We start from the raw sequence: 13,069 nt of genomic DNA on the forward strand, positions 1-13,069 counted from the left end.
TCCAGGAAATCTACCTTTTTTTCCTCAGATGACAAATCAAAGAAATCATTAAGGACAGCAAGATGCAAATCTTTAGCAGGTTTCATTATGTTTGGGAGTTGGTAAGTTTGAGAGAAATTAAAACCTTTAACTTAATTATATTTTGTAAGAAGAATGTTAACTCAGCAAATTTTAGCCCTTTTGAAAAGGTTACAGTATGGAAAAAGAAACCTTGAGAATACTTTGTAAAACACTTATATTTTAAAATGGTACTATAATTTATACTGAGTATGCATTTTTATATGAAATCTTTTTAATATTTAGCATCTTCTGAATTGGAGACCAGGTGTCAAAGTATTAAGGTTTATGAAGTGTTGAGGACTAAAGAAAAGTATGTGTGTCTGAATTCTGGATTTTATGAGCATTGGGTTATAAACTGCTTTGTGTTTTTAACATATAAGCACATACAATAGCTGGTCACTGCTAAAATTCAAACAGTAGTTTTTACTTTTATAGTGAGTGCCTACTATCAGATTCTGAATGATTAGCCAATATTCTGATCATGATATAGTTACCTATTAAAATAAATTGGGAATAGCTGAAAATATTGTGTGTAAGCTCTTTGGCCATTTTATTGAATAATATACTGTCCTGGGCCCAGGAACCTGCTGTCTTAATTGCCTGCATCCATTCATAAAAGGCCTAAATTAACAGTTGTAACCATGCCCTGCTGGGTTATCACTTTTTCTTCCAATCACAGGGGCAGAGCAGTGTTCCCTTTGGGATCTTTTTAGAATCCTATTAGTAAGGTATGAGGCTCATCAGTGGGAGCAGATTATGCTGTCTTTGCTGCTGCCTCCTTTTCCTTCTACCCTAGGCCTGGTCATGACAGAGTTTGTGTCCATTCAACTATTTCAGTTAAGAGCAAGATTTTGCTCTCCCCCCCCCCCCCCAATAGATAAATCAGTACAACCCCTAGTGAGAACACAGGTATACCAGTATAAAGATGCCTTATAGAAGTAAAGCTTCTTCCTCCACATTTCCCTGAATAAGCTATGCTTCAACAAGCATCTTTATACTGGTGTAACTGTCTCCATACTAGGAGGTTGTACTGCTGTAACTACACTCGTATCTGATAGTTAAAAGCAATACAGAAAGTGTTGGAAGATGAGCCCCTATGGATCAAAGCTCAAATCAGAGAATTAAATGGAGGTCCCTCATTAATTTAGCTACTGCTAAAAATTAGTATGGTCTGGTCACCTTGCTCTCTGTGAAAAGTCTCTGTGCAAGTTTGTCATTCTCACCCTCAGGCAATGAACTGCCCCCAATGTGATGGACTGGTTAAACTTGGGGCTTGTCTACACAGCCCTGCTGTGTAGGATAGATTCAAATCCCAGCTTGCCATGAACTAAATGTTATAGTAGAAAAGCCCTCAGTTTATTTCAGTTTGTTTACAACGTGAATTAAGATAATGCTGAATTCAGGTCACTTTAATTCTGAATAAGCATGACCATGCAGTGGTTTCATGCAGTTTAAACTACTCTGAAAGTGAATTTGGTTTGTTTCCTGAGTTTGCCCATGTAGCCAAGTTCTAAGTGTATTTCTTGTCCTTTGAGCCATGGCTTAAGGTTTCACAGTGTATATATGTATATGATGTCACTCTGAGTGCATGTAAATCCCTGGCAGACTTCAGCCTGCTACATGCAATGAAGATCTAGAATTTCTTAGGAAGATTTGAACTATCCACCCAAGGAACAGGTCTGTGTACCTCCAGGGATATGAAAACCAGCAACTATGACTATATATTCTTTACTTATAGATCAGCACCTCCTTCGTAGAAGTGAATCTGTCAGCCTCCCTGAAGAATGTACTAGCTGACCCAGTCCTGAAAAAAGCCAACATAAGATGGAAACAATCTTTCTATCGTCCTGTCTGTAGCATCATTCTGCAGTAAAATCATTGAGAAAATAGTGACAGCCAAGCTCTAGCCTTGTATGATCTCTGCAGCCATGCTGGATGCTTTGCAATCAGGCCCCAGACAAGGACACAGCATAAAGCAGAGGTGGCCAGACTTACTGATCCTCTGAGCCACATATAATAATCTTCAGACGTTTGAGAGCCCCAAGATGCATGCAACCCGCCCTGTGGGGCGGAGCCTATTGGGGCTTGGGACTTCATCCCTGTGGGGCGGCACCTGCCGTAGCTTTGGGCTTCCACCCCGTTGGGTGGTGCCTGCTGGGGGGCACACCTGGCTGAAGACCTGACCCATGCCAGTTCCCCCCATCCCTGCAGGGCAGAAGTCCCTAGCCTCACCACCTTGCTGCAGGGCAGAGGCCCCAAGCTCCCTCTCCCAGTCTGGAGCCGGAGAATGGTGGGGGAGTGCAGGGGGCTCAGCGAGCCATGCTTTAACTGTAAAAGAGCTGCATGTGGCTTGTGAGCTGCGGTTTGGCCGCACCTGGCATACAGCCAACACTAATGGTATTAAGACAGCCTTCTTATGGCAATGGATGGAGGCTACATCTCAGTGTTTCCACACTTAACCTCTCCTCTGACTTTTGACACAGCTGCCCTGTTTAGATGATGCGTCAGGAGAAGGTGGTGTAGATATACAATGGCTTCAATTGTTTCTCTCCGACCGGATGCAGATAGAATGAACGCCTGCTTCGCTTCCTTTCCCACACCCCCAACCCTCACCTAAGGACCTATCCTAATCTCCCTCTTTGTAACCATGCAAGACCATTTAGAGAGTGGTGAGGCCAATAAAAGGTTGATGACGCTCAGCTATCTTTCCTTTTCCGAAAAGTCAACTAACATCTGCATAAGAATGCTGCAGGTCTACAGGTGACTAACTCCTGGAAGAAAAGCAGCTACTTCATATCAAAGCAAGCAAGACTCAAGGGCTGATGGTCAGAAGAGGGGGAAAATCTTTGAAGGAGTGGTTGGGTCTATTGTGTTCCCTTTCAAATGAAGGTGCATTTTGTGTCACTGCAGAAATTGTTTTGGGATCGTGCTTATTGTTCCAAAATCCATTGGCTGTATCTTTGACAGCGGTGCCCATGTTTTTTTCGGTGGACCCGGTGATCTATTTATTTTATGCTCTGGATGTTCAACTTTGTGTTTTTCGGCAAGGTTGAGGAGATGTCCTATCAGACTTTTAGCCAGATATTGTCGTCCTTTGCTCACTGTGTTTTCCCCCTCATACATTTATTGAATAATGTCTGTTGATACATAGTTGAGTTCAGTCATGATTCCAAAGGGCAGTTCGGGATATGTATTTCACAGCCATCTACTGTGTTTGGATACTTATTTACTATTCATTTTATTGGGAATAGTGTTCATATCCCTTAAACATATTTGAAAATCTTACCCTATTAATAAAATATCAGATGTAAAATTCAGATGTAATCGAAGCAGAGGGATAATAAAAGAAATAGGATCATGGGATGGGGGACTCTGTACAAAACACAAATATACAGTGTTGAGCGTAGGGTGACCAGATGTCCTGATAAAATTGGGACTGTCCCGATTTTTAGTTCATTGCACAGTCGGGACACCATTTGTCCTGATATTGTGGCTTTGGTTGCTCCAGTGGTTGGTTTGATGTGTTTTTTTTTTTTTTTTTTTTTTTTTTTTTTTTTTTTTGCTTCGGCAACTCCGGCTGCTTTTTTAATGTTACTTTTGTTTTTTTTTGCTTCCCCCATATGTCCTGATATTTTGTCTGTTTCATCTGGTCACCCTAGTTGAGCGTGTTGCTGTGAAATATAACGTTCCAGTAAAGACATGGTGATTACCACAATTTCTGATTAATTGCAACTTTCTGAAAATATACTCTTAGTTCAGGTATTGTTACTCAGTCACTCTTTTTTGTATCTAGACAGTTGGGTGTTCTGCTTTTAATGAAATTACGGAAGTTTTCATATTTCCTTTCAATTTGATTTTCAGTTTCTTGGCTTTTCTGCCACTTGCCCACTGCTGATGTGCAGTTTATTGAGCTGTAGAATGCTGCTTTTTTTCACAAGTATCTGTAAATATGGCTGGTAAAACTCCCCATGTCTTGTTGTTATATAATGCAATTATGACAGGTATAGATTTTGTGAAATAAAATGGACTCTAGTGCCTTAATTTTCCCTGAAAATTCACCACCTTACTGTTGTGTGTGGGCCTAATAGCTGCAAAATAATCAATAGGTATTGCAGGCATGATGCTATTGCCAAATATCTGCACAGTTTACAATTAATGTTTTGAGCTGCATTTGAAATTTTCTTTTCTTTTTTTTAAATACCAGGATTTCTCCAGTGATGATACTAAGCTAGAATACAATGTAGATGCAGCCAATGGCATTGTTATGGAAGGGTATCTCTTTAAGCGAGCCAGCAATGCCTTCAAGACTTGGAACAGGTAAGACTTCAAAAACTCTTTGTTATGGTTTGTAACCATGCTGATTATTATTAAATTCTGGGCTGATTTATAACCCTGGAAAACCCATTAATTCCACAGAGTTGCCTGAGGCATAAATTGGTGCACCATTTGGCCTGTTATATTTACTGCAGTGACTGTACAGAATTCAAGGAAATTTCTTCTTTTGTTTTCTTGCTTGTTTGCAAGCACAGGGCCTGATCTTTGCAAGTCCTCTTCTCAGAGCTTCTATTGAAATCCATAGATGCCACAGGTGCCGGCTTCTAATTTTCCCCGGAGATGCTCAACCCCTGCTCCACCCCAGACCCCGCCCCCACCCCTGCCCCACCTCTTCCCATCGCCACTCCACCCTTCCCCCACTGCCCCATCCCTGCTCCTCCCCCTCCCTCCTAACACCTCCTGCACGTGGCGGATGGCATGCAGGAGGTGCTGGGAGGAAGGGGGAGGAGTTGATTGGTAGGGCTGCTGGCGGGCGGTACTGGGGGGAGAAGGAGGGAAGCTTGGCTGCCAGTGAGTACTAAGCACCTGCTAATTTTTCTCCGTTGGTGCTCCTGCTGGATTGGGCTCATGGATTGTGACTTCACACAAACTTTGCCTTGCTCTTTGGGTGGAGCATTATAGCTCGTGATTGTGTACACAATGTCATTTGGTCACAGCGTTGCACTAGAACAAATGTTCAGTTGATTATCAGTGTCACTATTTCACAAGCTAGAATGCCCCATCCTGTAAGTATGGCTTACATTCTTTGTTCATAGAAGAATATATTTACAATTAGTCATGATAAAATGCATATTGTTTGCTTGCTCCCAGCTTACCAAGTTATCCAGATAGCTGTGTATCAGTGGTGTGTCCTCTGCATTATTTACCACTCCCCTAATTTTTGTATCCTCTACAAACTTTCAGTGCTGGTTTTGTGTTCTTCCAAGTAGTTAATAAAAATGTTAAATAGCATTCGACCAATAACAAATCTCTGCTGATCCCACTAGAAACACACCTGTTCAATGATGATTCTGTGTTTATAACTACATTTTAAGACTTGTCAGTTATTAAATGGATTTAAAATTGGCTGTGGGCCATGTTAATTTTATATCTTCTAGTTTTTTAATTAAAATGTTGTGGAATACTAAATCAAATGCCTCCCACAAGTCTAAGTATATTACATCAACGCTATTACCTTTAACAACCAAACTTATAATGTAATCTTTTAAAAAAAAAAAAAAAACAAAAAAAAATCAGGTTAGTGTGACAGGATCTATTTTTCAAAAAGCCATGTTGACTGGCATTAATTATATTACCCTACTTTAATTCTTTATTAATCAAGTCCTATATCAGCCATGCTGTCATTTTGCCTGCTATCAATTGTCAGACAGGCAGGCTTATAATTACTTGGTTCATTCTGTTAACTCTTTAAATATTGGCACCACATTAGCATTCTTCTGAAACTTTCCCAGTGCTTCAAGACTTATTGAAAATCAACGTTAATGGTTCAGCAAGTCCCTCAGTGAGCTCCTTTAAAATTATTGGATGCAGGTTATCCTGATTTTAAAAATGTCTAACTTTAGCTGCTATTTAACATGTTCCTGAGCTACTAGTGGAATGGAAAGTTGTTTATCATATATGATTACATCAAATGTTTTTCCCCGAATACAGAACAGAAATATTTATAGAACACTTCTGCCTTTTGTGCATTATTATTGATGATTGTACCATTGGCATCTAGTAATGGACCAGTATGCTTATTAGGATTCTTTTTGTTCCTAATATATGCTTTAACATCTCCTTTACTGTCTTTAGCACTACTGACTGGATTTTTCCTTGTGTCCCTCAGCTTTCCTTGTCAATTTTCTGTAATTCCTAACTTCTGATTTGTATTCATTATTATCAACTTTCCCTTTCTTCCATTTGTTGTAAATATATTTTTCTTTATTTTTATTTACAAGTACTTTTCTAACTTTAGTTCTATGCATTCTTAGGCATAAATGCAGTAACTTCCTATCTGTTTCTGAAGCCTAAAATGAGAGGTGATAAAACGCGTTGTTTACATATAGAAACTGGACATCTCACTGAAATGTAATTAGAAATATGAAAGATAAAGGTGACATAAGAACCAGTTTTACACATTTATTACAGTGACATCACACTTGATCACAATGAGATACATTCTGTCAAGAAAAAAAAAGGATAACATTTTTCTCTTGCTCTCCTATTTTCTGGTGTGTGATTACTTTACTTCCCAAACTGGCCAGCTTGTCTCCATGTATTGTGCAATCCTCTGGGCAAAGGATTTGCTTTTGGTTTGTGTTCATATTCCTGAGATTCCAGAACTAGCCAGGAATCAGATGCTATAGTCCAGAGCACTCTTATTGGCTATACAATTAACATTACTTCCAGGAGTTCAGACTGGTTTTCAGTGTGGCATTTTTTTTAGGATTAGTACTGATGCTGCAGTGCAATTCTTTATTTTTTTTTCTTTAAAAAAAAAAAAATTTTTTTTACTATAGAAGCAGAGACTTTAGTGTTAATTTAATTAAAAAGGTCTGTCTGGTGTTATGACAGCAATGCCAGTAAGTGGTGAAGATGTTAGAAACTTCTGTGGATTCTGATGGCTGAGGGTCATAGTTAAGATTTAAAGTTTATAGTGTATTAAAGGAAAACTGCATTAGAATGTCTCCAGTCACTTGACCACATATAACACGATTATAGTGCTGTTTATTTCTTTAAAATGTCCTGTATATAAAAATGTAAAATGAAACGGAAAGCATTTAGAAATTCTGATGCCTTTATACATCTGAAAAAGTTGAGAGCTGCAAGACCCAGGGAAGCACAGGAAATTTCCACAGTGGGTTTTTTTTAAGATAACTTATTTGTGCACACGTGAAATGGGAAGGAAAAAAAAAAAAACCCTTAAGAAAAAATATAGAATTTGCCTAGAAAGTGCTATTGAAATGTACTTTCCTGAGTCTCTTCCTACAGTGCTGATCTTCTTTCTTGCTAAGTACAGGCTGCACTTCCAGTTGAAATTATTTTAAAAAGGGTAACTGCCAGTTCCACCCAGTTCCTGTCAATTAGCACTTTGACGTCTCTTTAGTATTTTAAAATACTTCTTTGTAACTGATTTTCTAAAAATACATTGTAGTAAAAATCATGGCACGTTTTGCAAAAACATTTTGCTCTTAACTTTCCAAGATGTTTTACGTTAGACTGTCTTTTTAAAACTGCCATTGTGTTTCCTTAACTATCAAACGGATGCTGCCCTAATTAAATAATTTTTTATATTACCTTTGATGAAGACACCATATAGAAATGTAAGAAAAAGTAAGTTGACAGCTTTTGGGATTCTTTGGGGGAAATTATCTGTTTACAGGCAACCCTGCCCCTTTTCCCAATAAAAAATACTATTGTAAGTTTTCGTTGGGTGTGGAGCAGATCAGTGCATTGCTAGCTGACAAATACTGATGATGATGCATGTCTTGGTATACAAGATTCATAAATAAACTTGTGGACGGGTTACTAGGCAAATATAGAAACTATACACAATGTGACATTGTTGTCATGTAATTTTGTTTTATCAATCCAGACAAAACAATTGGGTGATATTCTCTGAACATTATTTGTGATATTGAGTATTCCTCCCTTTATTTTCATTTTGTGTAATTGTATGCTGTGCAAGTGTGTGTGTGTTTGAGGGGGCTGGGGGTGGTACCCAGTGCTCCTTCTTTTTAAAGTATTAGAAGCTAAACATTTTGAAATCTTGTATATTTCTAACTGTGAGTATTCATCTATGTGATGATGGACTTCAGTGGCGATGGGAGTTAAAATGTAGTAATTTTATAATGGAAAGCTTGCAAAGAGGGGTATGCAGATTACTGCTGGAGTTATCGGTATATATACTAAAAGATGCACATGTATCACCTCAGTGGTTCAGGAAGTGAAACCACACTCGGTTCTTAGTGTGATGCACTCTATGGAAAATTACTTGGGTTCCTGGAAATTCAGTATTTTACAAAAATTCTTTCTCTTTATCAGTGGTGTGAATGTGGTAGGTGGAAACAAACCCCTTAGGAAATACAGTAGTACTTTTTGTGTATTCTGTGCAGTTTGTCAGATTGGGCACTGTAAACCTTGTCTTTGAATTCTGCTGGGTTTTCATATCATGCTAATTCTTTTATTTTGCTCATTTTGCATTTTCATTCCTTTCCCTCCTTTCCCTTATGTTTTAATCCTACCCAATTTTTTCACATGACAGGAAAAAGCCAGATCGCATCAGGTACCAACCAGCTTTTTATACTTTCCCAATGTTCTTTGGCACGTAAAAGCTCATCATTAACCCTGCATTTCATTTTGATTACTTGCAATGGATATAAAGTGTCTGTTTAAGAAAACAGAAGGATTTTGCATGGATTGACAGCACATGTGCTGCTCAACACCTTTTAAATTGATAAGAAGGTATGATGCATTTATAGTCAGAGAAGCTTAAAACACCCCCACCCCCCCCAACTTAGTCTCCAGTGTCAGACTTTTGCAGAATATATGTTAAAAAAGCTGTCTTGCTCCCATTTAAAAGTCAATGGGTATTTTGCTACTGACTTCAATGGGAGCAGGATTGGGACTTCAAGTGCTTTCTCTTTTAATCATTCTATTTAATTCTCTTAGCCTAGATGATTCGGTCAGCTGCATGCCTGTCAAACAATAAATGAAATGACTCCCTCTTGAAAGTTGTTAAAGCTGATTTAAGTTTTATGTAAAGACACGAATGTCATTTTAAAAATTCTTTTCATATTGCTGTTTTTTCTCTTGTATTTTCAAACATCTAAGAACTACTCTTCACTGATTTTTGTTCTTTTCTAACTAACAAGTGTTTTTATTTTTCCTTTCTTTTGGATAAAGTTGAAGTGAAATTAGCCGTTTTGTTTAACGGCAACTTTGAATGATATAGAAGAATTTAATGTCAAAATATCTGCCTTGTGGAGCAGCATCGTTTTAGTTATGTGCTACTAGAGAGCCAGCAGGAACAAAACTAATTTTTTTTTTTTAGGCCCCCACAAACTGTCGCTCTTCTCCCCCCCCCCCCTCCTCCCCCCCGTTTTCTGGTAGAGCGATGTATTTAAAACACATGGTTGATAAAGCTCAGCACTTACAGCACAGCTAGTCTCCAAATCATTTACAATCAATCCCAGGAATGCACTAGGGATATTGCATCCAAATAATGTAGGAACAGAGGCACGAGGTAGGAGTCTGATTTGTCTTTGGACCATGCCCTTCAGTGTGGATTAGAAACCAGAGAACTTCCCTCATTGGATTTAACCTTTTTAAGATAGACTAAAATTTGGGCCTAAAAAATCTCGATTATCTTTAATAATGAAATCACTGTGGTGCTACTAGTGATCTTAATGCACTGTATTTTGTAGCTGTCACTTTTCAAAAAATGCTATAATGCTAATGCAGTCACTCACACATTTGGCATAGATCTGTGGCTAAAATAAAGCCAGAAACTAATAAGTATTCGTTATGGCATATACTGTACCAAATAAAGGGTTACATTTTCAGTGAAATTTTTTCCTCATCTCTAAAAATTTAAATCAGTGGGCTTCTTTAATTTGACTTTTTGTAAAAGGTAGATAGAGCAATGTGAAAACCTCCAAGAGAAGACCTCAGAAGTGTCGTGTCATACTGTACATTTATACTGTCAGATATACCATGGTTGCCAGATTGCAGTTTATTCACTGTGGAGATTCACTAAATGTTAACTGTACAAGTGGAGTGTGTTGGATTCATAAAACTCACCACACTTAACAGCGATTATTAGAGATTTGCTCCATTGCATGTTATCTCTTGTGGCAGGGCTGCATTCTTCTTTGCTTTGTAGGGGTTGCTTTTCATGTATCTAACTGGTTGTCTTTACAAAAGCAAAGAATAAGTCTGAGTTTACTTTCCTTTTGCAGCCTGCTTTGTAGCTGAATTATCCATTTCTTTACTTAGATAATCTACATAATGATTGGGTTACATGCTTGATTAATACATTCCTTTTAGATGGTAAAGGTGATACCTTTTAAATTTCAGTGACTGAAATATACTGTAGTTAATAACTTGAAAAAATCCTTTCCATATTTCGTCCAAGTATTTCAGTCATTTAGAATTAACCTTTATAATTTTATAAATGGAGATCTTGCTTTTTGAAACTAAATATATTCCTACAACATTTGGAAATATAATTGTTAAAAGGTAGAATCTCAACTTTCTACAGGCTAAGTACTAACTGTTTTACAATAAAAAATTCGTGGCATGAGTAATTCTTTTTATACCTTATTTCCTGCTTTGTTCTTCCTTAAGTATTTTTTGTGCTTGTGGTGGTTGAATGAATAGGGGTGTTTTGTTACTATTTGTAGTGAAGTAGAGTTCAGTATTAAACAATTTCATGGATAATGTGACTAAATGTTTTGATGGGTACTTTACATAACATTATTCTTCATCTTAACAGGCAGCCAAAAATAAGTGACATACTGTATGAGTGTGTTTGTGATAGCCACATTAATATACGATATAAAACACAGGCTTGTATTAAAATAAACCTTGATCAAACAAGTATGCCCAACTTTGACTATAGTGCTGAATTGGTTTTGTTTTTTAGTTTTTTCTATATTCTTTAGCCAGTTACTCAGTGATTGATTGCATCCCAAGGAAATAGAGTGGCAGTTAATCAGTTATATTTGTCATGTTTCATGTATGGTAGCCTGATCTGATGATGAATCAGATGTTCTGGACCCAGGGTCCTATATGCAGAATCTTTTCCACAGTAGTAGCAGTATTTCCAACCCCAAGGATTCAAAAATGAGTGGCAATTTTGGGAGTCTTTTTATTTGCCTTCTGGTATTTGAGCCTGCAGGGTGAATTTGCTTCATGTTTTCAAGCTTATTTCTCCAAAAACGGGCAAGGAACTAGCTTAAAAAAAAAAAGTTGATTCTCATGATTCCAGCATCTAGGGCTTTAAGAAACACCAAATACTAGAAAACTTGCAATAAATCGCAAGAGGTGGCAACACTGCAATAGTTTTTAGCAACTTCAGAAGTTACTTTCTAAAACCCCCTCACAAAAATATTTGACAGGTTTCAGAGTAGCAGCCGTGTTAGTCTGTATTCGCAAAAAGAAAAGGAGTACTTGTGGCACCTTAGACTAACACTCAAAAATATTTGAATGAGGAATTCATATATTCTAAGGCTGGGAGTGACTGCGGTGATCACCTAGTCCAACCTCCTGCATAACAGTTCCTGGAACTTCCCCGAAATAATTCCCTGTTTGAACTAAAGCAGTTCTTTTAAAGACACATCAAATCTTGATTTTAAATTTGCCAATAATGGAAAGTCCATCACAACCCTTGGTATATTGTTCAGTGCTTAATTACCTCATTGCCTTGATTTCTGTCTGAATGTCTAACCTCTCTGCTTCCAGCCACTCCATAGTTTGTGTTATTGGTAAACAAGCTAAAATAGATTGATAAATAACAATTTAAAACATTTTGCTTGTCATAAAAATATAGACGTGACCATACATTGGAATATGTAACTTTTGGAATGAATAACTTCACTAACATAGTGATTATGTGCATGCACTTGTGTATGATTTAACTAACGTGAATCTTGCTTAATTTCTTTTCCTTTGTCATTGTTTTGATGAAAGCTCATCCTTGTGCAAACTTGTCAACCCTTACTGAGACATAACTTTTGTGAACTATAGATATTATGTTTGTCCGTTACAACCAGTAAGCACTGTGAAATCAGTTAATGTTTGGATGTCTTCTTATTTATATAGACGCTGGTTTTCAATACAGAATAATCAGCTTGTTTACCAGAAAAAATTTAAGGTAGGTACTGTACTTCCAATACCCAAGAATGTTATTAATGGGAATTAGGGTGGTCTGTTGATTAGAGCAGAGGGATGAAAGTTGAGATGCCGCCACTCACTTGCAAGATGACCTTGAGCAACCCACTTAATTTCTGTCTCTATTTCCCCGCCTATAAAATGGGGCAATATCAACTTCGTAAATCTCTGAGATCCCTGAATGATAGTAAGTGCGCATTGTTATCATTGGGTTCCTGATAATGATTCCACAAGTTGGGATGCTTTCTACCATGAGCTTAAACTGCATGAGCATAAACAGTAAGCTGCTGTTTGCTGTTAAATTTCATATAGGATTAGTTTTTAATGCCCTTTAAATTTTCTGTGCAGTTTCTGTCTCACTTTCATTCAGAAATTTGTAATAGGAAGACTTTTAATTTGGGCTTTAATTAAAACTGCCAGTCACAAATTTAGTTTTTCATTGTTGGCTGATGCAACTTATAAAAACATTGTATTCATAGAACTTGGGAGAGATGTGGCAAATCTGGTGCAATAGATAGCTTGGTTTTTAAGTAATATTCTTCCTATAACTGAAAATTTTTGTGTACGCACACAAACCTGATTGGGGCCAGGAATGTGCAGTCCTGTTTGATTGGGAGGTGCAGATGGGCAGATGCACATAAAAATTTCTCTGTCAGGAGTTATCCTACAAGAGAAGGTATGTGCAGCTGCTGCTGGACAAAGTATTCTATGGTGCTCCATCAATAGCTATATTTCTGCCCCTACTGGTCTGCTCCCTGCCTACTTATCCACCTCCCACCCCTAATTAAAAAAATTATAG

General features: G+C 37.7%; 1 protein-coding gene across 5 annotated transcripts in view; it reads left to right on the forward strand.

Annotated features, from left to right (window-relative positions):
- The window catches only part of ACAP2 (ArfGAP with coiled-coil, ankyrin repeat and PH domains 2), a 119,686-nt gene that overhangs the window by 59,107 nt on the left and 47,510 nt on the right, over positions 1–13,069 (forward strand). For 3 of the 5 annotated variants that reach the window (XM_038415404.2, XM_043492975.1, XM_043492977.1), the window contains 3 exons: positions 4,265–4,377; positions 8,642–8,662; positions 12,202–12,253. In XM_038415404.2, the coding sequence (XP_038271332.1) occupies positions 4,265–4,377; positions 8,642–8,662; positions 12,202–12,253 (186 nt within the window). The remainder of the gene's footprint in view (positions 1–4,264; positions 4,378–8,641; positions 8,663–12,201; positions 12,254–13,069) is intronic. The other 2 variants (XM_038415405.2, XM_043492976.1) reach the window with 1 other exon arrangement.

The sequence above is a fragment of the Dermochelys coriacea genome, chromosome 9, assembly GCF_009764565.3.
Source record: "Dermochelys coriacea isolate rDerCor1 chromosome 9, rDerCor1.pri.v4, whole genome shotgun sequence".
Classification (NCBI taxonomy): Eukaryota; Metazoa; Chordata; order Testudines; family Dermochelyidae; genus Dermochelys; species Dermochelys coriacea.